At 48.4% G+C, this 27,517-nt stretch overlaps 1 protein-coding gene across 4 annotated transcripts in view; it reads left to right on the top strand.

Moving 5' to 3' along the window:
• The window catches only part of LOC140391832 (solute carrier family 35 member F2-like), a 142,571-nt gene that overhangs the window by 90,144 nt on the left and 24,910 nt on the right, over positions 1-27,517 (top strand). For 2 of the 4 annotated variants that reach the window (XR_011935194.1, XM_072476773.1), the window contains exons 7-8: positions 11,227-11,381; positions 27,140-27,351. Coding sequence is in view for 2 of the 4 variants with exons in the window: in XM_072476773.1 (XP_072332874.1) it covers positions 11,227-11,381; positions 27,140-27,351 (367 nt within the window). In the remaining 2 variants the exon portion in view is untranslated. The remainder of the gene's footprint in view (positions 1-11,226; positions 11,382-27,139; positions 27,352-27,517) is intronic. The other 2 variants (XR_011935195.1, XM_072476775.1) reach the window with 1 other exon arrangement.

Here is a 27,517-nt window from a genome sequence, read left to right as displayed (position 1 = left end):
CCTTCTCGCCACCTCCGCACTCCAGTCTTGATATACGCGGATCACCGCGTTCTCCCATCTACTGCTCCGAGTTTTCTTTGCCCATCTTAGGGCCATCTCTCTGTCCTTAAAATGGAGGAATCTCACCACTATGGCTCGAGGAATTTCTCCAGCCCTCGGTCTTCGCGCCATAACTCGATATGCTCCCTCCACCTCCAGCGGACCCGTCGGGGCCTCCGATCCCATCAACGAGTGCAGCATCGTGCTCACATATGCCCCGACGTCCGCCCCTTCTGCACCTTCAGGAAGACCAAGAATCCTTAAATTCTTCCTCCTCGCATTATTCTCCAGCACCTCCAGCCTTTCCACACATTGTTTATGGTGTGCCTCGTGCATCTCTGCCTTCACCACCAGGCCCTGTATATCGTCCTCGTTCTCGGCAGCCTTTGCCTTCACGACCCGAAGCTCCCGCTCCTGGGTCTTTTGCTCCTCCTTTAGCCCTTCGATCGCCTGTAATATCGGGGCCAACAGCTCCTTCTTCATCTCCTTTTTAAGCTCTTCCACGCAGCGTTTCAAAAACTCGTGTTGTTCAGGGCCCCATATTAAACTGCCACCTTCTGACGCCATCTTGGTTTTTGCTTGCTTTCCTTGCCGCTGCTCTAAAGGATCCACCGCAATCCGGCCACTTTCCTCTCCTTTTTCCATCCGTATCCAGGGGGGATTCCCTTCTGGTTTACCGCACAGTGCTTTTAGCCGGTAAAATTGCCGTTGGGGCTCTTATTAAGAGCCCAAAAGTCCGTTCCACCGGGAGCTGCCGAAACGTGCGACTTAGCTGGTCATCGCCGCACCCGGAAGTCTTTTATGATTCTATTAACCTCTGGACTAGGCTATTCATGTTGTAAGGCAATAGCAATGAAGGGAAGGCAAAAGCCCAGAAACAGCAGGAAACAATCAATTAGATATCCAACAATTCACAAAATCCTACTTTGAATTTGAGGCTCAAAAGGAACCACAAATTGAACACTCAGCAGTCAAGATTGCTATTACAATACCAAATATTACAGTACCAAATATTCACTTGGGAAAATCCCAAGTAAGTCACACACGTTACTTAATCCACCAGTAGATTGTGACATATTGCTTTGCTGATACAGGTTCAAAGTCATTAATATAAAGAGATTCTCTGAAGGGCACATGAGCACGGCCACAAGAAATTATTGAAATCAGGCAGGTTGCATTTATTTGTGGCATATACAAAAATAAGGTATGTTTTTTCTCTCTCGACCCATACGTTGAAACACGGAAGATGGGAAGAAGATTCAAAAGTTACCCTTGCAACAAATTAATCAATTGTGTTACAAAGACTGGAAGTTGCTCATAATCAAAGGCAAGTCCAGGCATGACGGAAATTTACTGAAAGGGAAATCATCATATGAGGTAATGGGCAAGAAGAAATCAACAGGGGGAAACAAAGAACTTGCGTGAAACTCATTAATGTGCAAATAGGCTGCGATGTTTTGTTTTTATTACGGAGTACAATACAAAAGAGATGCATGGTGTAATATCTGAAGGGTATCCAAGTCGGAAGAGCTTATACATTTATGGAAAGGTGAACTTCCTCCTAACCACTCTGTACACAACATGGGAGATTATTTATCCACCGCAAGATCTTGTCATTCCTAATCTTGCCCCGCTGTGCATTGTCGAACATGAACGCCACCGACCGTTGGTCCGTGAGGAGAGTGAATCTCCTGCCGGCCAAGTAATGCCTCCAGTGTCGCACAGCTGCTACTATGGCCTGGGCCTTCTTTTTGACCGAGGAGTGGCGAATTTCGGAAGCATGGAGGGTACGGGAGAAGAAAGCCACGGGCCTGCCCGCTTGGTTGAGGGTGGCCGCCAGAGCTACGTCGGAAGCGTCGCTCTCGACCTGGAAGGGGAGGGACTCGTCGATGGCGCGCATCGTGGCTTTTGCGATGTCCGCTTTGATGCGGCAGAAGGCATGGCGGCCTCCGTCGACAGGGGGAAGGTTGTGGAATGGATTAGGGGTCGAGCCTTGTCGGCGTAATTAGGGACCCATTGTGCATAATAGCTAAAGAAGCCGAGGCAGCGCTTTAGGGCCTTGGGGCAGTGAGGGAGTGGATACTCCATGAGGGGGCGCATGCGTTCAGGGTCGGGGCCTATGACTCCATTTCGCACTACGTAGCGTAGGATGGCTAGACGGTCGGTGCTAAACATGCATTTCTCCTTATTGTAGGTCAGATTAAGGATGTTCGCGGTCTGGAGAAATTTTCGGAGGTTGGCGTCGTGGTCCTGCTGGTCATGGCCGCAGATGGTGACGTTATCAAGAGACGGGAACGTTGCGCGTAAGCCGTACCGGTCAACCATTCGGTCCATCTCACGCTGGAAGACCGAGACCAAGTTTGTGACACCGAAGGGAACCCTTAAAAAGTGATAGAGCCGCCCATCTGCTTCGAAGGCAGTGTACTGGCGGTCCCCTTGACGGAGGGGCAGCTGCTGGTAGGCAGACTTGAGATCCACCGTGGAGAAGACCTTGTATTGCGCAATCCTGTTTACCAGGTCGGCTATACGGGGGAGAGGGTACGCGTCCAGCTGCGTAAACCGGTTGATGGTCTGGCTATAGTCGATGACCATCCTATGTTTCTCCCCGGTCTTTACCACCACTACTTGAGCCCTCCATGGGCTGTTGCTTGCTTCGATGACCCCTTCCTTCAGCAGCCTTTGGACCTCGGACCTGATGAAGGTCCGGTCCTGGACACTGTACCGTCTGCTCCTGGTGGCGACGGATTTGCAATCCGGGGTGAGGTTCGCAAACAGGGAAGGCGGGTCGACCTTAAGGGTCGTGAGGCTGCAGACAGTAAGGGGGGGAATAGGGCCGCCGAATTTAAAAGTCAGGCTTTTCAGATGGCACTGGAAATCCAGCCCAAGGAGGGTGGCTGCGCAGAGGTGCGGCAGAACGAACAGGCGGAAATTGCGGAATTCCCTGCCTTGGACAGTGAGGTTCGCTAGGCAGAACCCCTTTATCTCCACTGCGTGTGACCTGGAGGCCAGGGAGATCCGTTGGTTTACGGGATGGGTGACAAGGGAACAGCGCCTTACCGTGTCGGGGTGGACGAAGCTTTCCGTGCTACCAGAGTCGATCAGGCATGACGTGATGTGGCCGTTGATAGCGATCGTTGTGGTGGCTTTCGCTAGCGTCCGGGGCCGACTCTGGTCCAGGGTCACGGAGGCCAGCTGCAGCAAGGGGAAGGTCTGGTCAGCCAGCGTGGAGTCGGCAGTGCTGGGGGCCTGAGGCCGGTTCCGGGTAACAGAGGCCAGCTGTAACAAGGAGGAGTTCTGGTCAGGCAGCGTGGAGTCGACGGTGCTGGGGGCTTGAGGCCGGTTCAGGGTAATGGAGGCCAGCTGTAGCAAGGGGGAGTTCTGGTCAGGCAGCGTTGAGTCGGCAGCGCTGGGGGCTTGAGGCCCCATCCAAGATGGCGTCAGCCACGGGTCGCACATGGCGTCCGGGGATACAGAAGATGGCGTCGGCGGGGGACAAAATGGTGGCGCCCATCCACCCAGCATGGTGGCCGGGGGGCAAAATGGCCGTGCCCGTGGGTCGCACGTTGCCTGTGGGTAGGAGGGCGGCGGTGGACCTTGGACGGCCGGGACCTGGAACAAAGGCTGATGATAGTCGCTGGTGACCGCTGCCACGGCGCGGGCCTGGCAGACCGCGACATAGTGGCCTTTCTTGCCGCACCCTTTGCAGGTGACGGTGCGGGCCAGGCAGCGCGTGCGGGGATGATTCGCTTGGCCACAGAAGAAGCAGCGTTGGCCGGCGGTGGAAATGGGCCGTCTAGCGGCGCAGGCCTGCGGGGTTAGCGGGAAAGTCTGGGGGGCTGCCGTGACGGGGTGCCACACAGCCCAGGGGGGTGCCGTGCGCCCGGGAGCAAAAGCCAGTGCGTTGTTGTACGCAACGTCCATAGACCCTGCCAGTGCCCCTCAGTGAGGCCCAGCGTGTCCATTTCAAGGAGCCTTCTGCGGATGGCGGGAGAAGACATACCTGCCACGAAAGCGTCCCGAATTAAAAGTTCCCTGTGCTCATTCCCCGTGACTGGTGGGCAGCCGCAGTTCCGGCCCCGCACTAGTAGAGCCCGATAGAAGTCCTCCCGTGTTTCTTCAGGGCTCTGCCTTCTAGTTGCCAACAGGTGACGGGCATAGACCTGGTTCAGAGGACGGATGTAATGCCCTTCTAGCAGCGTGATAGCTGCAGCATAATTCTCCGCCTCCTCGATCAGAGGGTAGATCCCAGGGCTGACCCGCGAGCGTAGAAGGTGCATCTTCTGCCTTTCCATGGGGGTGTCGGCGGCTGTGTCGATGAAGCTCTCAAAACACGCCAGCCAGTGCTTAAAAATAGCAGCGGAGTTGTCTGCGTGGGGACTGAGCTGAAGGCACTCCGGCTTGATGCGGAGGTCCATCCTTTCAGAAGTATTAGCTGATCAAATTGATGCACAATCAATTACTCGTGAGACAAGGAGAGTCATACTAATCGGCTTGAATCAGCTAGAACTGTACCCAGCAGCTTCGATACAGAATGTGAAGGCTGCTGGGATGGCATTGGTTCTTATAATCTGCCTCTCAGAGCGGAGCTATGTGCGTTAGCCAATGGTAGACTCCTAGGTCTAGCCAATGGGCATCCACCTCTCAGGTACTGAAATACTTGATATTACCACACCAGCAAAATGTGGAAATGGTTGGTACCAGTAAAACTTGTCCAAGCTGAGTTTGGGGGGGCGGGGGGGGGGGGGGGGGGGGAGGTCTGGGAGGTGGAAGGAAGTCCTGCGGAGGGTAAATGCATCCTCGTTATGTGCGAGGTCAAGCCTCATCCATTTTAACGTGGTGCATAGGGCCCACATGACGGTTGCGAGGATGAACCGGCTCTTTGTAGGGGTGGAGGATAGGTGTGTGCGGCATGCTGGGGGCGGCGGGGGGGAGTGCTGCGAATCATGTCCACATGTTCTGGCCATGTCCAAAGCTGAGGGGGCTCTGGCTGGGGTTCTGGGATGTCATGTCTGAGATTATTAATAGCCCCGAGTTCAGAGGTGGCGATATTTGGAGTATGGGAAGATCCGGGAGTCCAGGTGAGGAGAGAGGCCGATGTCTTGGCCTTTGCCTCCCTGATACCTTGGAGACGGATTTTGTTGAGCTGACGGGACTCGGAGCCGCCAAAAGCAGAGGATGGCTGAGCGACCTGGCAGATTTCCTGCACTTGGAGAAGGTCAAATTCGCCTTATTGGGGATGGAGGAGGGGTTCACCCGGAGGGGGAAGCTGTTTATTGATTTCTTCAAGGTGAATTAAGGTGTCAGCGGGGTGGGGTGGTGGGGGGAGTTGAGGGGTTTGTTTTTGTTGTGGGGGGGAGATAAGGGGGGACCAAGTAAGGGGGTGGGTGAGTAGTGGGTTTGGTATCAGGGGGTGTTGCGGACCTGTGTTCTTTATTACTGCGGATTGTTGGGTTTTCTGATATTTCTATGTATATATGGAAAATGCCTTTAATAAAAATGGATTTTTTATAAATTTGCCTGAGCTGGTCTCGTGTAACTTAAAATGGAACTCTGGTAATACCGGTGCCAATGTTACTAATTTTTACTGGGATTTGAAACTTTTGAACTATTTTTTCCCTTCTGGTAAGGATGAAGATTTTAAAACCGAGGCCATGTTGGATCAGAAGCCAGCACAGATCAGCAAGAGTTGATAGTTGAATGGGACTTGGTGCAAGTTAAGGTACAGGCAACAGAGCTTTGGATGGATACAAGTTCATATGGGTCAGAAGATGGGATGCAGGCCAGGATAGCATGGAAATACTCCTCCCAGGGCAACAAAGGCACGGGTGAGGATTTCAACAGCAGGGTCAGAGTTAGGTAATGTTGCAGAGATAAAAGTAGGCAATCATGGAGATGATATGTGGTTATAAGCTCACCTTGGGATTAAATAAAACAGCAAGATTGTAAATGGTTTGGCTCAGCTTGAATCAGCTGTCAAGAATGAAGACAGAGGTCAGAAAATAGGGTTTGTGGCAGGGACCAATAGGGTGGTGACACTCTTTTGCACCTCCTTCGCTTCAATTGGGCTTTCCTTTACCACTTTAACAAACCCCACTGTCTTATCCTGTTTTACCACATCAGCCTTCCCAGTGCTTTTCTTCAATCACCAACACTGTGACTTTACATGGCCTAGTTTATTACAGTGAAGACATTTGAAACTTTTCATTTCTCTTCCACCCTCCTGGATTTCTTTTTTAATCTGAGGTACACTCTCCTTATTATCTCCCATCAGATCACCTTTACCTTTACCACTTGAGTATTTCTCTTTTCCCCAGTTTCAATCCCTCACAGACTGAAACTGATGTAAGAAACCAAACGTTGATTTATGAACTAATTCATAATCATCTGCCATTTCTGCTGTTAATCTCACAGTTTTAACCCCCTGCTCTTCCAAATGAGTTCTCACTACATCAGGAATTGAATTTTTAAACTCCTCCAAGATTATAATTTCTCTAAGAGCTTCATTCGTTTGGTCTATTTTCAAAGCCCTTATCCACCTATCAATATTACCCTTTTCAAACTCCATGTATGTTTGACCAGGTTCTTTCCTTAAATTTCTGAACCTTTGGCTGTAGGCTCAGGCACTAGTTCATATGCATCTAAGATGGATTTTTTCACCTCCTCATGCTCGTTCTCACTATCCTCATCACTATCCTCAAACTGTACGTTTCTCTTTACATCTGCCAATTTTAACTGACTTTCATGTTTCAGCGCCATTTTCTGAAGTTCAAAATCTCTCTCTTTTTCTTTTTCCCTGATCTGTACTTCCCTTTCTCTTTCTTTTTGTTCTGCTAAGGCTAGTCTTTCTTTTTCCCTTTCTTCTCTCTCCTTTTCTTTTTCCCTGATCTGTACCTCTCTTTCTCTTTATTTTTCCCTCATTTTGTATTCAAGCTGCTTTAATTCTTTTCATGTTCAAGCCGCTTGATCTGTAATTGAATTCATGCCATTTCCAATGATTCTGACTGTGTCTCAGGCAATTTTAAATGCTCAACTACTGCTGCAATTACCTCTTATTTTTGTATTTTGTCAGGTAATGTTAGCTGCAATGTTTTTGCCAAATCTAAAAGCTTTTTTTTAGTCTCTGTCAGTAAGGTACTGCATGTGACTTTCTCCACACCCAAAAACATCTGAGCCTCTGAAAGAGCCATTGTCCACAACACACTCCCTACTTAAACTAGAATATCACACCTGAAAAGCAAACATAAATATACCCACCCCTCACTGTCTTTAAGTTCACTATGCCAACCTTTTATCCAAGGTGTTTTTCCCAGACGAGGCCCCAATTTGTTATGGGCCAGGGTTTAGAAAACTCCAATATCATGAAGTTCACCTGACCTACAACTGTTCATAGGTTTTGGTGATGAGGAGCGCAAGGGTCTACCTTTCAGGTGTTATTCAACTGAGGCCTTAAGCACTTTTAATCAAAACAAAGTTTATTCTACAAATTCAGTTAACATTTTTATAAACACACACAGTAAGCATTTTCATCAACTACAAACATAAATACCCACACAGCTACAGTACTCTATATGTAACCCTTAATAACTTCTCGTTATTGTTTCAATCAAGTAACAACATCCATAAATTAGAAAACCCTTTTACCTTAAAACAATAGGTTTGAATTCCTTCCAGAAAACAGTTATCACTGCTAAATTATCAAGTGATCTGGACACACCTTTTAACATGCAGAGAGAGAGAGACACACACAAGACTTCTCTGTTTGAATCCAGCTTCCAAAAATGTGTAAACGAAAGTAAAACTCAGAGCCACAGCCAGCTACCAGCTCAAAAACAAAACTAAAAACCCAGAGCCACAGCCCAGCTCCACCCACACAATGACATTACTGAAACCATTTGATAATACGAAACATTTCTTAAAGGGACACTCCCATGACACTGGCTACAACAGGGAGTTACGGTGAGCAGAGCTCCCCGTTGTACAAATGTTCGGTCTCGGATTCCCCGTTTATGCCCCTTACTCGAAGTGAGCCACGTTAAATAGCCAGGTGTTTCTCGGCACTGCAAGTGTCGCGAAACACGCAGCTAAACGCGCTCACTCGGGAATGTTGTTCCCTTTTAGGAAGATCGCGCCCATAGTCTTAGGATAAGAGGAAACAAATTTAAAACAGAGTTGAGAAACTATTCTCCAAAAGAGTTGTGATTCTGTGGAATTCGCTACCCCAGAGTGCGGTGGATGCTGGGACAGTGAGCAAATCTAAGGGGGAGTTAGACAGATTTTTAATTGGTAATGGGTTGAAGAGTTCTGGAGAAAGGGCAGGCCATGCAGTTAAGGCCAGGATGTGATCAGTCATGATTGAATGGTGCAGCAGACCCGATGAGCCAAATGGGCTAATTCTGCCCCTATATCTTATGAAGATGAAGAGAATTTTGTTTCTGATGATTATGCAACTTGGAACTCTCTGCCTCAAAAGGCAGTGGAAACGGGGTCATTGAATATTTACAAGGTAGAGGTAGATATATTCTTGTTAGGCATGGTAATTAAAGGTTATTGGGGGTAGATGGGAATGTGGAACTCGAAATACAAACAGATCAACCATGACTTTATTGAATGGCAGAGCAGGCTCAAGCCGCCGAAAGGCTTAGTTCTGCTACTATTTTGTTTGTTCATGTTCTTAAAACCCTTTGCCTAGAGTAGGCAGAGTATGTTCCTGCAAAATGGAATAAGTGTGTAAAACTCCTATCAAGATAATAATCATCTTTATTGTCACAAATAGGCTTACATTAAAACTGCAATGAAGTTACTGTAAAAATCCCCTAGTCGTCACACTCTGGCGCCTGTTCGGGTACACTGAGGGAGAATTCAGAATGTCCAATTCACCTGACAAGCACGTATTTCGGGACTTGTGGGAGGAAACCCGAGCAACCGGGGGAAACCCACGCCAACCCGGAGAGAATGTGCAGACTCTGCACAGACTGAGACCCTGGTGCTGTGAAGCGACACTGCACTATTCCCCAGCATTAAAGAAATCCAAAAGCCACTTTACATCTGTGAATTTCAAAAGTGCGTGGATAGTTTGCAGTTTGGTGTCCATTCCATAATAATGAAAGGGCAAATTTCATGGAATTGGCAGGCTCGTTTGATAGCACAGAATTGTTTCTTGAACCCGTTCCATAATTAAATAGAATGCAAGTCCTTCACTCACTTTTTGCCTTCTACCAGATAATAGTCACTGGCCTGTGATCAACATTCTCAAATAAATTGGCTCTTATTTTGGGGAAGTGACTGTTGTACTTGAGTAACAACATTTAGATTCCTGACGTGACATGTTCCCTGATGGTAGATATTAAACAATGATTAATTTGATAACTTGTCTCATTAATAGCTAACCACCTCACATTTGTTGGTTCACACACTGCTTTGTGTGTTTGGCAAGCCTTTTTTTCTGTGAACACAGAGCAAAAGCAGGTCAGATTTTTGAAAGAGGGAACTTCAAGGAAAAATGCGGAGATTAAGGGGTTATAAATACTAAATGATAGTTGAATTCATCTTGTCAAGCAAGATCTATTTATTTTTGGGGAGTTGATTAGCTCAGTTGGCTGGATGGCTGGTTCACGGTGCAAATGAGGGTTCGATTCCTGTACTGGCTGAGGTTATCCTTCTCAACCTTGCTCCTCGCCTGAGTTATGGTGACCCACAGGTTAAATCACCACCAGTCAGCTCTCTCTCAAAAGTGTCCTCGGTGACCATAGCGACTTTCTTTCCAGTTATGTGGTGGTATGATGTATTGTAATGCAAAGGATATGTTTAATTGAGTAATTGAGTGAATTTGTTGAGTCTACACATGGCAACAATTGTCTGGAAAATAGAATTAAGTAAATAGAACACTGGTTACCTTGGAATTGAAATGCACTGATTGATCTTGACGTTTCCCTTGGTGGCACAGTAAAATCTGGAAAATCAATATGAAACAATCTAACGGTGGTGTTTTGCATGAGCAAATGTAATGCATAACAATGATAATTTTATGAACATTGTGAACTGACAATGTATATTAGAAATTCACAGCACACTGCCTAAGATGTCCTTTATTTTTATTCTTTCATGAGATGTGACATTGCTGGCTGAGCCAGCATTTTTATTGTCTATTCCTAATTCCCTTGAGGAGAGTGTGGTGGGCTGTCTTCTTGAACCTCTGCTGACCATGGTGTAGGTACACCCACATTGCCGTTGGATAGGGCGTTCCAGGATTTTGACCCAACAACAGTGAAGGAACGGTGATATAGTTCCAAGTCAGTATGGTGTGACATGGAGGGGAACTTGCAGATGGTGGTATTCCCATGCACTTGCTGCCCTTGTCCTTCTCGGTGGTGGAAGTTGTGGGTTTGGAGGTACTCTCAAAGGAGAGTTGCTGCAGTGCCTCTTGTTGATGGTGCATCCTGCTGCCACTGTGCATCAGTGGTGGAAGGAGTGGATGTCGAAGGTGATGGATCGTGTCCCAATCAAGATGGGCTGCTTTGTCCTGGATGGTGTTGAGCTTCTTGAGTGTTGATGGAGCTGCACTCATCCAGGCAAGTGGAGAATAATCGATCACACTCTGACTTGTGCCTAATTGTAGATGGCGGACAGGCTTTGTGGAGTCAGGAAGTGTGACTTTCTAGAAATTCTCAGCCTCTGACCTGCTCTTGTAGCCACAGTATTTATATGGCTGATCCAATTTAGTTTCTGGTTAATGGTAACCGCCAGGATGCTGATAGTGAGAGATTCAGGGCTGGTAATGACATTGAATGTCATAGGGTGACGTTTGGATTCTCTCTTGTTTTGACCATTAACTGTCTGAAATCACAGCTAAATTTCTGATGTGATATGGAAAAAGTGGCTCTAAAGTGTTTTGTATTTTTCTTGCAAGGCGAGCAGTATTTTGTCGTGGAATAGTGACCCCACTATATTGAGTCAAAATTTCAGTTTGAACCATTGAATAATAGTATCATCGGATTGAAACTGAAATGATGACACAGACTCTCATGACTCTGCTAATAAGAGAACAAACTAATGGTTGTTTCAAAATGAAGAACAGGAAAAAGATCTAACAAAAACTGCCATATGATTGTATCTAGTCTGACTACAGAAGACATTGCATTATGACAGTTTCAATATACACTTTGAATGATATCCCCATCTCCTTTACAGCGCTATTGTTCACTGCATTTGCTGTTTGTATGTTTGGATGGTATAACTTCCTGCCAGTTGTGATTAAGCTCAGCAATGCCACCTCGGTCAACCTTGCAATCCTGACCGCGGACCTCTACAGCCTCTTCTTTGGGATTTTCTTGTTCCACTACAAGGTGAGTAACCACCCTAAAAAAAATCTCAATTAGTAAATTCATTAGTGGAGATAGGATATGCTGCATTGAACTTTCTTTCATTTTGGTTGTATTACATATTCCTCTGGTTTTCTTACCTTACCCGATCCCCTTGATCTGGTCTTTCTCAGATATGTGTCAGTTGTGTCAAAGAGGTTACCTGCTCCATTGTTTCAACTGATCTTAGCTGGCCACCAGCAGATCCGTTGACAACTTCCTCTGTGAGATTTTGCACTTCTCTGCAGGGACCTATCCTCTGCAGGCAAAAGGAACACGTCCAGGCATTGTGCCTTCTTTGAATTAAACAAAAGCATGGGGGGAAATAGCTCCCTTGTGCATTCTCCATGGCAAGGACTCAACCAACTGGAATTGACTTTGCCAACCAATCAGCATTCTGTTCTTATGCAGACTAAATTGTTACTTCCATTGAAATTTGGCATTCTTGCCTCTGTACTGATAGGTGCAAGATAAAAAGCTTTGACAGAATGCCCTTTTTCTCAGCAATTTCGAATGAGTTGTTAGTTTCTGAGTGTTCCATTTACAGATTTGTTAATTTAGTCTTTGCAGTCCCTCCCCCCCCCCCCAACAAAGAAGGTACAAATAACAAATAAACTGATAAAATGCAGCGTCTAAAAATTTTATTTTCCTCAAAGGAATTTTCCAGAGTGACTATTCCTTCAATGCTGTTTTGCTTTGAGATAAATATGTTATCTTCAGTGAATGCATGAGCTGGCATTATTTGATCATTACTGGCAGAATAACAAAGTTCAGAAACAAAAGGAGGACAGGGGTTGGAATTATGATGCATTTTACTTGTAATTAAAAGCAATTATACTGAGATTCAGTTTCACAGTTAGCTCCAAAATATCAATATCAACATCAAGTGTTAAAAATCTAAATATTCTGGGAAGCTTGCCTACATAAAATGCAGACTTTTAGCACTTACAATAAAAGTGATGAAACGATGTGTATGCCTGCAGTGTAATCTGTGATAAACACTTGCCCAGCTGCACTCAGCCTAACCTGTTGACTGAATCTGCCATTGGCTATATTCATGATTTCTTTCAAGCTGTCAATTTTTGGAGAGTTCAGCATTTTTTGGGACAATGTCAGTTTGCATTAGTTTTGCATATCTGTGATACCAAACCTAATGAGTGACGGCATGGAGTAATTTATTCAAATCCATGGTAATGTCCTTTGCCTAGGAACACGTAATGGTATTCAGGAAACATTCTCCTTTTGTTGATCTCAGGTCAGTGTCATAGTCATAGGGTTTAATCATTTTAACCACCCCACAAAGAACTTAAACATGAAGAGCCTCTGCTCTACTTTGCAAAGAGAGCCAAATTGGTAGAAATGAACAGCCTACCTCATCTGTTATGTCTGATCCACTGCCCTGCACTCGCCTCACACTGTTCTTTCCTTCTCTGTTGTGACTATTTATCAACTTTTTCTGAAAACATACAATGGTCTTTGGCCCAACCACTCTGTCTCCAAGGTGTCCATGCCCTGATACTTCCTTATGTGAAGGAATCTGTCCTGACATCTGTCCTCAACGTAATAATTTTAAATTGATGATTCCTCGTTTCTGACTTCCCAACCAAAGGAAACCGTGCTTGCCTCGTTCCTCTCAAAATATACAGCATCATAGAATCTTTACAGTTCAGGAGGAGACCATTCAGGCCATCAAATCTTTCTGCACTGGCTCTCTGAAAGAGCATTCTACCTCGTCCCACTCCCCTGTCTTATACATTGATATATATCACCTCATATTATCCTTGTTTTTAAAAAAATATTTAGAGTGCCCAATTCATTTTTTTTCCAATTAAGGGATAATTTAGCGTGGCCAATCCACCTAATCTGCACATCTTTGGGTCGTGGGGGTGAAACCCACACAAACACGGGGAGAATGTGCAAACTCCACACAGACAGTGACCCAGAACCAGGATCAAACCTGGGACCTTGGCGCTGTGAGACAGCAGTGCTAACCACTGCGCCCTCGTGCTGCTTTTAGTCTTGTTAAATAGTTGTTACCCTTCACCTTCCTGCCCCACTATTTCGCTCACCTCTTCATGAAAATATTTGCACTTTTGTCTGCCAAACCTCCTACATTTGTATCTTCAGCAATATTCCACAATTCTATTCCCTATACCCAAGTCTAAACCATCTATACATACTGACCCTCCCTTTTAAAAAAAAAACATCGTTTTATTGCCATTTCTCATATTTATAGACAGTTGTATATATACACATCACATTTTTCTCACCTGCGCTAATTTCCTTTATTATACAGAGGTTTAGTTTGTCCTTTGTTTTACTGACCCTACGTGCCTTTCATTGCCCTCTGGATCGGTCTATGGTTCCTCCCCCTTCCCCGTTCACCCCCCCCCCCCAAGGCTTCGACTGTGCTTTTCTTTTATTTTCCAGACAGAACAGGTTTTGGAACAGGCCGACAAACTGCCCCCTAGTATCCAGGAAGCCTTCCTCTGACCCTCGGGTGGCGAACTTAATCTTCTTCAGGTGGAGAAATTCCGAGAGGTCAGCGAGCCAGTCTGCAGCTTTGGGTGGTGCTGCCGATCGCCAGCCGAGCAGGATTCTCCGGCGTGCGATTAGGGAAGCGAAAGCAAGGGCGTCGGCCCCCTTCCCCATGTGTAGCTCTGGCTGCTCCGATATCCCGAAGATTGCCACTATTGGGCATGGCTTCACCCTCACCCCCACAACCTTGGACATTGCCTCGGAGAAGGCTGGCCAGAATCCAGCAAGCTTGGGGCAAGCCCTAAACATGTGGGTGTGGTTGGCCGGGCCCCTCTGGCACCGCTCACATTTGTCCTCCACCTCTGGGAAGAACCTGCTCATTCGGGTTCTGGTCAGGTGCGCTCTGTGCACCACTTTGAGCTGCATTAGGCTTAGCCTTGCGCAGGAGGAGGTGGAGTTCAGCCTGCTCAGTGCTTCGCTCCAGAGTCCCCATCCCACCTCTGTCCCCAGTTCACCCTCCCATTTTTGTCTGATCGCGTCCAGTGGAGTCCGGGCTCTGTCCAGTAACTGTCCGTATATTTTCCCACATAGCCCCCCCTTCTCGTTGCTTGTGCCTATCAGGTCCTCTAGTAGTGTGCTTTCTGGGGCCCCAGGGTACCCCACTGTCTCTTTGCGGAGGAAGTGTTTTATTTGGAGGTGTCTCATTTCCTGTCCTTTTGCTAGCCTCCGCTTCCTCGTCAGTTTGTCCAGTGTCGCCAGTCTGTGCCCTACGTAGAACTCCCCGACCGTCAATGTGCCCCCGTCCCGCCTCCATCTTTTGAAGGTGGTATCTAGCATGGCTGGGGGGGGGAATCTGTGATTGCCGCAGATGGGGGCCATGGGGGACATTTTAGTTATCCCGAAGTGTTGTCTGAGCTGGGTCCATGTTCTCAGCATGGCCGCTACCACTGGGCTTGTTGTGTATCTTGTTGAGGGGGATGGGAGTGCTGCTGTAGCCAGGGCCCGGAGGGTCGTTCCTTTACAGGATGCCTCCTCCATTTGTACCCAATCTGTGTCAGGTTCTGGTACCCATCCCCTCACTCATTCTGCCGTTGCTGCCCAGTGGTAATATTGTAGGTTTGGTAAGGCCAAACCCCCTTTGATTTTCCTTCTTTGCAGTGTCTGTTTTGGGATTCTCGGGTTCTTACCCCCCCCCCCCCCCCCCCCCCCCCCCCCATACAAACGCCATGATTAGACTGTCTACGTTTTGGAACAAGGCCTTGGGGATAAAGATCGGAATGGATCTAAACAGGAAGAGGAACCTTGGCAGTACGTTCATCTTGATTGTCTGCACTCTCCCCGCCAGGGAGAGTGGGAGTGAGCCCCACCTTTGAAAGTTTCTTCTTACTTCCTCCACCAGGCTGGTCAGGTTCCACTTGTGGATCTGTGTCCAGTCTCTGGCTATCTAGATCCCCAGGTAGCGGAATCTGTTCTGGGCTGTTTTGAACGGGAGCCTCTCCAGCTCTCTCACTCCCTCGTTTGGGTTCACTGGGAATTCCTCGCTTTTGCCCAGTTTACGTTTGTAGCCCGAGAAGGTTCCAAACTCTTTCAGCATTTGCAGTATTGCCTTCAGTCCCTCCTGTGGCTTCGAGACATAGAGGAGCAGGTCATCTGCATAGAGTGAGACTCTGTGCTCTCTGTCTCCTCTCCGGATTCCTTCCAGCTATTCGCGTCCCGCAGGGCTATCGCCAGGGGTTCGATGGCTAGCGCGAACAAGAGTGGGGACAGAGGGAAGCCCTGTCATGTTCCTCTCTGCAGCTGGAAGTATTCAGAACTGGTGGTGTTAGTTTGGACTCTCGCTTTGGGAACGTTGTACAAGAGCCTCACCCAGGCGGTGAACCCCGCTCCTAGCCCAAACCGTTCCAGTACCTCGAGGAGGTATTTCCATTCGACTCTGTTGAAGGCCTTTTCTGCATCCAGGGGGACGATCACCTCTGGTGTTCTCTCCCCAGAGGGAGTCATCATTACGTTCAGCAGCCGCCTGATGTTTGCTGTGAGCTGCCTACCCTTGACAAAGCCGGTTTGGTCCTCTGCGACCACCTCTGGTACACAGCCCTCCAGCCTTTTGGCCAGGACCTTTGTGAGTACTTTTGTATCCGCGTTCAGCAGTGAAATGGGTCTGTATGATTCGCATTCCGTCAGGTCTTTATCTTTTTTGGGTATCAGTGAAATTGTCGCCTGCGCTAGCTTTGGGGGCAGGGTGCCCCTTGCCAGTGAGTCCACGAACATGTCCCTTAGGTGTGGGGCCAGGACTGGTGCAAAATTTTTGTGGAAGTTCGCCGGGAACCCATCGGCTCCCGGTGCCTTCCCCGCCTGCATGGAGCTGATGCTCTCCATGATTTCTCCCAGGTCTATTGGTGCTTCCAGCTCTGCCCATCTGACTTCCACCACAACTGGTAGTTCCAGTCCGTCTAGGAACAGTTTAATCCCCGCGTCCCCATTGGGGGGCTCGGAGGTGTACAGTCCCCGGTAGAAGGTCTCAAATGCCCGATTGACCTCCTTCTGTTACCAGTCTGCCTCTGCTATCCTTTACCTGCGCTATTTCCCTTGTGGTTGCCTGCTTTCTCAGCAGGTGAGCCAATAGGCAGCCAGCCTTGTCTCCGTGTTCGTAGAAGGCCCCCCGTGTCTGACGGAGTTGGTACACTGCTTTCCTAGTGGATAGCAGGTTAAAGTCCATTTGCAGCTTTTTCCTCTCCGCCAGCAGCCCTACGGTCGGGGCCTCGGAGTATTTTCTGTCGACTTCCAGGATGGAGTCCACCAGTTGTTGCCTGGCTACCCTCTCTTCCCTATCTCTGCTTGCCTTGTAGGCTATGATCTCTCCTCTAATCATGGCCTTCAGTGCCTCCCAGAACGTCGAGGGTGAGACCTCCCTGTTTTGGTTGTTACTCACGTAGTCGCATATGGCCCGCGATGTTTTCTGACAGAAGGCCTTGTCGGCCAGGAGGTCCGTGTCCAGCCTCCATGTGGGGCGCTGGGCCCGGCCTGTCTCCAATCTCACATCCATATAGTGTGGAGCGTGGTCAGAGATAATGATTGCGGAGTACTCCGTTCCTGTGATCCCTGAAAGCACCGATTTCCCCACTGCAAAAAAGTCGATACGGGTGTATACCTTGTGTACTTGTGAGAAGTATGAAAATTCGTTCTCTCCCGGGTGCAGGAACTTCCATGGGTCCACCGCCCCCATCGGCTCCATAAATGTTCCTAGTTCCCTAGACATGCCAGTCTTTTTCCCTGCTCTGGGGTTTGATCGGTCGGTCAGTGGGTCCTGTACACAGTTGAAGTCGCCCCCCATGATCAGTCGGTGTGTGTCAAGGTCGGGGATTTCTGCCATAGTCTTCTTTATGAATTCTGTGTCGTCCCAGTTGGGAGCGTACACATTTGCCAGTACGACTGGTGCTCCTTCCAGGACACCGCTGACCATGACGTACTGTCCCCCTGGGTCTGTAACTGTCTTGGTTTCCGTAAACCTCGTCCTATTACTAATTAATATTGCTACTCCCCTAGCCCTCGTCCCGTAGCATGAGTGGTATGTCTGTCCCACCCAGCCCTTCCTTACCAGCCGTCGGTCCTTCTCCCTCAGGTGCGTCTCTTGTAGGTAGATTATGTCTGCTTTCATGCTTCTTAGGTGGGTGAAGACTCTGGATCTTTTGACCGGGCCGTTGAGTCCCCTTACGTTCCAGGTAACAATTCTGGTGGGGGGTTTTTGACCCCCGGTCCTGCGGGGTCACCCATACTTACCTGGTGGATGCGCCCCTGCCCTCCGGGTTTCCCTTTGTTAGGGGTCGTTGTCACCGCTCTCACCATGAGGTCGGGCCCCAGGGCTCCGGGGTTTCCTTTTGTCCAGGGGGCACCCACCATGGCCGCCAGCTGTGTGTACGTCACGTGGCTGCGCCCCTGCACTCCAGGCTCTCCCTTCGTCCTGAAGCCCTCCCGAGTGGCTGTTTGTGGCACCGTCTTGGTTCCTCGCCCTGCTCCATGCCTGCCGAGGCCTGTGTTTGAGCTGCTTATCTACCTCACCCTTCCCTTTGCTTCTCTTTTGTTCTGCGCTCTCCCCCCAACTCCTCTCCCCCCCTTAGTCCCTGTTCCTCTGTCCCCCCCCCGTGTTCTTCCCCCCCTTCTGCCCTGCCCCCCCTTCTCTCTGTGCCAGGAGCTCCCGCTCCCCTGAGAAGCGCGCCGCGGCCCTCCTTTCTTCCTGCCCTCTGGTGTTAGCCCTCCTCGCTAGCACGGTGGCCCCCCTCCCAGCACTTGCCCTGCTCTGGTCCTGTTTTACCTTAGTTTTGCTAGCCCTTGTCTCGCCCTCCTGTCCGCCTTTTTCACCCTCATTCACCTTGCTTCGCTCCCCCCATTGCATTGAGAGGTGGAATGAGCCCGGGAACGAGTCAGCCCAGTCCCGCACAGTGCACCAAACACGTGTGTACAGTTCGTGATTGGATTGTCTCTGTTTGCGGTCTACCCGCTGCTCTTTGTTCCGATTCTTCCTTTCTTTTCCATCCCCGTCGCTTTCATGATGGCCATTGTGGCTGTCCCTCCCCCAGTTTGTTCGCTCTAACGAACTCCTCCGCTGCCGCTGGGGTGTTAAAAAACCGCTCCTTCCCCTCAAATGTTACCCAGAGTTTGGCCGGGAATAGCATCCCAAATTTCACATTACTTTTATAGAGTGCTGATTTGGCCCTGTTGAATTCGGCCCTTCTTTTGGCCAGGTCCGCCCCAATGTCCTGGTGCACCCTTATAACCTGCCTGCTTACCATTGGCTGGGGACTAATGACAACCCTACAATCCTGTGGGAGTATGAGCTTCCCCAATGAGGGGGGCGGAGAAACCATTAGTAAACTCCAAGTATAAATAAAGCTGGCCAATTTGGAACCAGAGGAAGGAATGTGCAGCAAGGGAAGTTGCTGCTGCTGGTATATATATATATATATATGTTATTGTAAATAACTGTTATTACTTTGTATCCTTAAAACTCGTGCTGGATTCTTCGTGGCCCTCACAAAACTGCCGACGAGGGTTAAAGTGAATAGCTGTCTACACTGCTGAAGCCACCTCCCTGGATTTTTGTTGGATACAGGTTGGAAGTTGTTTTCTATTATACCATGACTCTGTACGGACGTTTGGATGTTTTTGATGCTGCGCTGGAAAGCTGGAACCAGTACACACAACGGATGCATTACTATTTCCGGGCAAACAATATCACCGAAAACGAGCGCCAGGTGGTCTTATTGCTCACCGCCTGCGGACCGCATACGTTTGGGGTGATTAGGAGCCTTACGTACCCAGCTGCGCCGGACACCAAAACGTTTGATGAACTTGTGAATATAGTGGGGCAACATTTTAACCCAACCCCGTCCACGATAGTCCAGCGTTACCGGTTTAATACCGCTGAGAGGACCTCTGGAGAATCCCTTGCCGATTTTCTATCCAGGCTACGCAGGATTGCGGAGTACTGTGACTATGGTGAGACCTTGTCAGAAATGTTGCGCGACCGTTTGGTTTGCGGTATTAACAATGCGGCCACCCAGAGAAAGTTGTGAGCTGAGCCAACATTGACTTTTCAACAGGCCATTCAAATAGTATTGTCCCGAGAGAGCGCAGAACGAGGAGTGCAGGAGCTACAGGGAATGGAAGTGCATGCCTTGGGGCGCAACCCCTTCCGTCCGAAAACGTCCCCCCGCACTCCTGCGGTACCTTGGGCGAGGCAATGCCCGGACCGACGCCAGTGGCCGTCGGACATTCCTCCCCGAAGGGAGCCTTCTCCAGAACCAATGGATGAGGAGCCATGTCCGTGTCAGACTTGTAGGCGCCGACCCCGTCGCGGACGGCGGTCCTGGGGGCGGCCGTCGTTCCGACCGAAACTGGGACCAGCCCAGGGGCCGTAACTGGGACCAGCCCAGGGGCCGTACCTTCCATGTGGATGAACCTGCGGCGACTACTCCTGAGGACGTGGAGACGGAGGACGACTGCCTGCAGCTGCAGTGTGTGGCAGCTCCCCGTGTGGCCCCCATTAAGGTGACAGTACGGGTCAATGGCCACACGCTTGAGATGGAGTTGGACACTGGCGCAGCGGTCTCCGTGATCGCACAGAGGACATTCGACCTCATCAAGCAGGGTATACCGACCCTTACATTAACCGACTCACAGGCCAGGTTGGCCACCTACACGGGGGAACCACTGGACATTGCAGGAACTACAATGACCCCTGTTGTTTATGGACGCCAGGAGGGGCGTTTCCCACTTATCGTGGTGCACGGCCATGGGCCCAGCCTGTTGGGTCGGGACTGGTTGCGCCATTTGCGGTTGCAATGGCAGCACATCCTCCAATCAGTTTCTGAAGGGTTGACTGAGGTGCTAGGACGATACCCAGATGTATTTCAGCCTGGTTTGGGGAAAATAAAAGGGGCAGTAGCCCGTATCTAAGTCGAACCAGGAGCCACGACGCGCTATTTCCGGGCGCGCCTGGTGCCTTACGCCTTATTCGAGAAGGTAGAAGGGGAGCTCACTCGTTTGGAGAGTTTTGGTATTATCAGGCCCGTCCGTTTTGCTGACTGGGCAGCACCAATTGTACCTGTAATGAAGCCAGATGCCACAGTTCGCTTGTGTGGCGACTATAAACTTACAGTGAATACGGCTTCCCGACTCGACCGATATCCAATGCCTCACACAGAGGATCTCTACGCGAAGCTTGCAGGTGGACTCTCGTTCACAAAATTAGATATGAGTCACGCCTACCTGCAGTTGGAACTGGACCCTGCCTCCCGACCATATGTAACGATGAATACACACCGGGGGCCTGTATGAATATACACGGTTGCCGTTTGGAGTATCCTCTGCCTGCGCTATTTTTCAACATATTATGGAGGGCATTTTGAGAGGTTTACCACGTGTTGCTGTCTACTTAGATGAAGTTTTGATTACAGGGACGTCGGAGCAGGAACATTTGGAAAATCTGGAGGCTGTCCTTAGACGCTTTTCGGAGGCTGGAGTCCGTATACGTCGCACAAAGTGCGTATTTCAAGCAAAGGAAGTAGTCTACCTAGTTTATCGGGTGGACTGCGAAGGTTTGCACCCCGTCGCAGAGAAGGTACGTGCGATTCAACAGGCCCCCGCCCCGACTGACACTTCGCATCTTTGTTCTTTTCTCGGTCTCGTAAACTATTACGAGAAGTTCCTCCCCAATCTGGCAACTACGCTGGCCCCTTTGCACTTTCTGCTAAAGAAAAATCACACCTGGGTTTGGGGTCAGGCGCAAGAAACCACTTTCCGGCGGGTAAAGCAACAATTGTCGTCACCTGGGTTACTAACCCACTATGATCCTGGAAAGCCTTTGCTCGTCACATGTGATGCACCCCGTATGGCATTGGGGCCGTCCTGTCCCACAAGATGGAGAACGGGGCCGAGCGACCGATAGCTTTCGCCTCCCGCACATTGACTGCAGCGGAGAAAAAGTACGCGCAGATCGAGAAGGAGGGCCTGGCAGTGGTTTTTGCGGTGAAACGCTTCCACCAGTACGTGTATGGCCGCCATTTCACTATCGTGACTGATCATAAGCCTCTGCTGGGACTTTTCAGAGAGAATAAGCCAATACCGCCCATTGCTTCCGCACGGATCCAGCGCTGAGCTTTGTTGCTTGCTGCATACGAGTATTCTCTGGAGCACAAACCAGGAACGCAGATAGCAAATGCCGACGCACTGAGCCGATTGCCTTTATCGACCGGCCCCATGTCGAGCCCCACGACCGGTGAGGTGGTTGCAACCCTAAATTTTATGGACACCTTGCCTGTCACGGCATCACAGATCCGTGAGTGGACCCAGACGGAGCCAGTCCTGTCAAAGGTTCGGCACATAGTCCTGTATGGTGGGCAGCATAGACAGCTCCCAGGCGAGTTGCGGGCATTTTCCTCCAAGCTGTCAGAATTCAGCGTGGAAGACGGCATCCTCTTGTGGGGGACGCGTGTCATTGTCCCGGAAAAAGGCCAGGAGCTGATACTAACAGACTTGCACAATGGGCATCCAGGTGTGACCAAAATGAAAATGTTGGCCCGGAGTTATGTCTTGTGGCCAGGCCTCGACACTGACATTGAGAAGGTGGCCCAAAACTGCTCCATTTGCCAGGAGCATCAGAAGCTTCCGCCGGCCGTGCCCCTACATCACTGGGAATGGCCAGGGCGGCCTTGGGCACGCTTGCATGCGGATTTCACAGGCCCTTTTCAAGGATCCATGTTCCTTCTATTAATTGACGCCCAGTCTAAATGGCTAGAGGTGCATAAGATGCAGGGGACAACGTCCTGCGCAACAATTGAAAAGATGCGTTTGTCCTTTAGTACGCATGGCCTCCCCGAGGTGCTGGTCACGGATAATGGCACTCCATTCACGAGTGAGGAGTTTGCGAGGTTCACGAAGATGAACGGCATCCGCCATATCCGCACTGCCCCTTACCACCCGGCTTCAAATGGGTTGGCAGAGCGCGCAGTGCAGACATTCAAAAGAGGCCTAAAGAAGCAGTCTTCCGGATCAATGGACACGAGACTGGCTCGCTTTTTGTTTACGTATAGGACCACCCCCCCCATGCGGTGACTGGGGTAGCTCCCGCAGAACTCCTAATGGGCCGGAGACTTCGCACCCGCCTTAGTATGGTTTTCCCGGACATTGGCGCAAATGTACGCCGCACACAGGAACGGCAGGGACAGGGATTTTCTCGGCATCGGCCGATTCGGCAGTTTGCGCCTGGTGACCCAGTGTTCGTTCGGAATTTTGCTGGTGGTGCCCAGTGGGTTCCTGGCGTAATCTTTCGCCAAACGGGCCCTATATCTTACCAGGCGCAAGTCCAGGGTCGTCTCCAGCGCAAACATGTAGACCACGTTCGGTCCAGAAGACTATCCCCTCAAAAGATTCCCCACCCCCGGAGCTCATTTCTGCAGCCGCAGAGACCAGAGACAAGGGAAGGTAGTCCTCACAATCTTCCACTGGTGCCTCACTTGAAGCCTGCGCAGGTCGTTACAGAACCAAATGGAGATAGAGACGCTGACATGACGGAGGCAGCAGACTCTGACTCCGAGATGGAGACACAGGATGCATCAGAGGGGGAATCCTCGAGTCCACGAGCCGTGGATGTACAACCATTGCGCCCTCATCACGGAAGCGCCGGTCTCCGTCTTGTTACACGCCGCCTGATCCAGCGCCGCGTGCAAATGGTGTCCGGCCTGCGGCAAAACGAGTCCGACGCTTTCCTTCGCCAGGGTCTTCGGTGGATTCCTTGAACTTTGGGGGGGGAGGGATGTTATAACCTGCCTGCTTACCATTGGCTGGGGACTAATGACACTCCCACAGGATTGTGGGATTGTCATGAGCTTCCCCAATGAGGGGGGCGGAGAAACCATTAGTAAACTCCAAGTAGAAATAAAGCTGGCCAATTTGGAACCAGAGGAAGGAGTGTGCAGTAAGGGAAGTTGCTGCTGCTGCTGTTATATATATATGTTATTGTAAATAAATGTTATTACTTTGTATCCTTAAAACTCGTGCTGGATTCTTCGTGGCCCTCACAAAATACACCCTTATGGTCTTCCCTCTTAGGCTCCCCTGGGTCATTACCAGCCTTTTCACCTTGGTTTCCTGAGTTACCATCCTGTCGCTCTGGTCCGAGGCGGCCCTCTCCAACTCCTGAATAGTTTTCTCCTGCATCTCCACCTTCCTTTCCAGGCCGTTGATGGTTCGCTGCATTTTTTCTGTTGTCTCCGCCAGCATTTCCTTCATCATTATGTGGAGCTCCGTCCTGAGTGCCTCCCTCATGGCGTCTATCTCCGTTTTTATCTCCTCCTTTATGGCGTTTATTTCCATTATTTTCATATAAAAAGGGATTTTCTTTTTTTTGGAAGTTTTTTTTCCCCTTTAAAAAAGTTTTTCTTTTAAAAAAAAAAAAAAAAAAAAATTGCTGGAGAGGAACAAGGAAGGTTGAATTAAAAAATTCTTATTTTGTCCTTGTGATCCTCTCCGTGCTCCGACTTTCAGGCCGTTTCGGAGCGATTCCCCACTCCTCCTCCACATGCAGCTCACCGGGACCAGTCTCTCCTTTTTTTCCTCTCCCTCTCCAGCTCCGTGGATCAGAGCTTTGGTGCCTGGGCAGGGCCGAATTCGCGGGGCCTCAGGAATTTCTTTTTGAAAATTCCCCGGGCAACTCCCCCAAAAAGCCGTGATTTTGTGGCTGTGCAGGAGCGTCTTTGCTGCGACCGCTCCGTTCGCGATCGTCACCGGAAGTCTCATACTGGCCCTTCCTACCCTTCTCCAATTTGAGCAACATCTATCTACCGTATCTATTTGTTTCTTGTCTTTCAATTAACATTTCCTCTTCTAATAACAAGATTCCTGTGAGAGAGCTTCTTGAATGTCTTTTTAAAATCCACACATACACTCCTTTCATTTAGTCAATCAGCGTATTTTTCAAAAGATTATCAACCATGAGTTTGCATTAACAAATCTGTTGACTGTCTGTAAATTAACTCTTGTTTTTCTAACTTCCTCACCGATTTTAACTCAAAGTACAGATCCTAAGAGAACCTGCCTCAGATATTAGAACGTGCGGTCAATAGTAACTCCCCTTCTCTCTTTTTGCACAACAATCTTCTTCAGGAGAAACCAAAAACATGATCCCAATTCAACATTTAAATCAGTGATTCAAATTTTCTGCACTCTGGGAATCCATTCCATCAGCCACGACAGCTCATCAACTCGCAATCTAGCGACAATAACTTCACATTCGAGCACCTGAATTTCGCCCATCCCAAGGTTTGATTAAATTGGCATTATTTAAATTGTCAGCCTGCCTAAACAGGCATTTCAGACATTTTTTAAAAAGTACCCAGGAACACATAGCAAAGGCACTAGACAATGAGAAATTTTACACATGCTGTGCCTTTGAACAATTGGATACTCCATCCTTTAATCTGCTGATTTCCTGATTGGGACTGTGCTGAAGTGGAGCAGTGCTAAACATAGAGTAGGCATCTTCCTGATAGTCACCACTGGTTCACTCTCAAGCGTTTACCACTGTTGGCTCCTTAATAGTTATTGAGGGAGCATCACATGCAATGCACTGGGAAAGTAAAAGCAGAGAAGATAAGAACAGAAAATAGAGGTAAAAATATTTTTAAGAAGAGAGTTATCTTTAATATGTGATCATTTGATCAGTGACATTTAAATTCATACATATTTGTTTATTTAAAAATTAGCAGTGTGTTAATTTGAGAACTTTTAATAAAGAAGTTATCAAAGTTGCAATTATTTTTAAATACCAATTCATGATGTCACAATATCATTACGTGGCATTACTGTTATTATTCTGTGTCCATTAGTCAACTTAACCTTGATGCAACCAACATAGATACTTTTGGGCAGTCCCATATATTTAGGTGAAACTTACATGTAGTTTATCTGTAAATTATTTTTGTTAAGGCACAGTTGGCAATAGTATTGGTAATTACAGATTACAGAGCACAACATTGAAAGATCTCCAGTAACAGCTTTCAGGCTATTTTCTTGGTTGGATAATTACAGAATGGAGCAAAGGTTAGTGTCTCCCGAAAGCAGTGTGTAGGAGGATGCTATGGAAACCAAAAGAAAAATATTGAGTCACTACAGTGATTAACATCAGCTTCCTACTGTGGGCCTAACATACTACGTTTATGCGAAACAAAAGCAAATTACTGTGGATGCTAGAATCTGAAACGGAAACAGAAAATGCTAGAAAATTTCAGCAGGCCTGACAGCATCTGTGGAGAGAGGAGGGAGCTAATGTTTCGAGTCCGGATGACTCCTTGTCAGAGCTAGAGTGAACTGAAAATGGGATGAGATTTAGACTGCTGTGGGGTAGGGTGGGGGGGGGGGGGTGGGGGGGGGGGGGAGTGGTGCAGTGGGGCTGGAAGATGGCCAACAATAGTAGGAGATAGACAAAGATATCATCGACAAATAGTCTAAGGGAATGTAAATAGTGATGATAATGATTAAGAAGGGTGTTGATGGCAGCACATTAAGAGGCCGGTTTAGCTCACTTGGTCACTTGGCTGGACAGCTGGTTCATGATGCAGAGCAAGGCCAGCAGCACGGGTTCAATTCCCATACCAGCTGAGGTTATTCATGAAGGCCCAGCCTTCTCAATCTTTCCCTGCACCCTAGGTACAGTGATCCTCAGGTTAAATCACCACCAGTCAGCTCTCCTCCTCAAAGGGGAAAGCAGCCTATGGGTCATCTGGGACTATGGCGAATTTTCCTTTACCTAAGAGATCAGAATGTGTTAATGGCAGAACAGGGCAACTAGGACCAGGGAACAGATGTCCCTAGTGGGGTGGGCTGGGGTGGGGGGAGGGGAGACAATGATGAGGGAAAAATGGATTGCTGTAAGAAATGAAAATAAGTTAATAGAAATAAAAATGGGGTGAAGGCGGAGGAAAGCGTTCAGTCTGAAGTTGTTGAACTTTACATTTACAGTCAGGCTCACAGTGTGGTACACTTATGTGTGCTAGAAGCTACATATATTAATACACAGAGCCCTGGGGCGGGATTTTCCATCGATGGGATCCTCCGCTTTGCCGGCAGCGCACTCATGCACGTGGATTTCACAATGGCATGGGGTGGCCACAATGGGAAACGCCATTGGCCGGCTGCCGGGATGGAGGATACCGCTGCCGGCGAGGGCGTGTCGTGCCAGAAAATGGGTCTGGCGGTACGGAGAATCCCGCCCTTGTTCTTTGCAGACAGAAAGAACATGTACACTTTTTCAACTGAGCAAAATATGCGACAGCCATTTTCTAGTTCATTCCCCAGGGCAATGTCTTGACCAATTAGAGTCAACCCGCTTGGTTTGAATTTGAACATAGCTTGGCAGTTAACTGTCAGTCACCAACTAACTGGTACATTCTCCATGGCAACACCTCAACCAATCAGAGACCACTTTCCAATCAATCAGCAGTCTATTCTCATGAATTATAAATTGTAGTTCCCTTTACAATTGGTATTCTTGCAGATGTCCTGATGAGTGCAAGACAAAAAACTTTGACAAGTCACATTTTTCAGCAATTATCAGATACCGAGATTCTGAATATATCTCTTTTGCTATCAGGTTGAAAAATAGTTTGAGGTATTTTAGAGCTTTAAATTATTATGCTTCACTTAAACTGAATTAATATGAACAATTAAAAAACCTCTGTTTGTTGTACCTTCAATTCTTTTCTTGTTATCAGTTTTCAGCATTGTACATCCTGGCATTTGTGATAATTGTGGTTGGATTTATTCTCTACAATTCAACACCATCACACACAGCTGAAGTCCAGGTTCAACATCAAACTGCATCCAGTAGAGTTGATAATCCTGTTCCAGTAAATGACATCAATACTCAAGAACCTCCTATCCACTTTATCTCCAGTGACTACCCTGTGGTGACAGCTGTACAGTTGTAAGAACTCTTTAAAACTTCAAACACATTTTGCTTCTTTACATGCTGATACAATAAAATATCTTAATAATAAATAGGTTTCCTATTTTAATAAACACAAGACAATTCTTTTTTTAAATTCTGCAAACATAGTTGCAGTACAGAAAAGCATTTGTGCTGAGGTTCA

Source organism: Scyliorhinus torazame, chromosome 15, assembly GCF_047496885.1.
Source record: "Scyliorhinus torazame isolate Kashiwa2021f chromosome 15, sScyTor2.1, whole genome shotgun sequence".
NCBI classification, from domain to species: Eukaryota; Metazoa; Chordata; class Chondrichthyes; order Carcharhiniformes; family Scyliorhinidae; genus Scyliorhinus; species Scyliorhinus torazame.
This window is presented reverse-complemented; position numbering and strand designations above follow the sequence as displayed.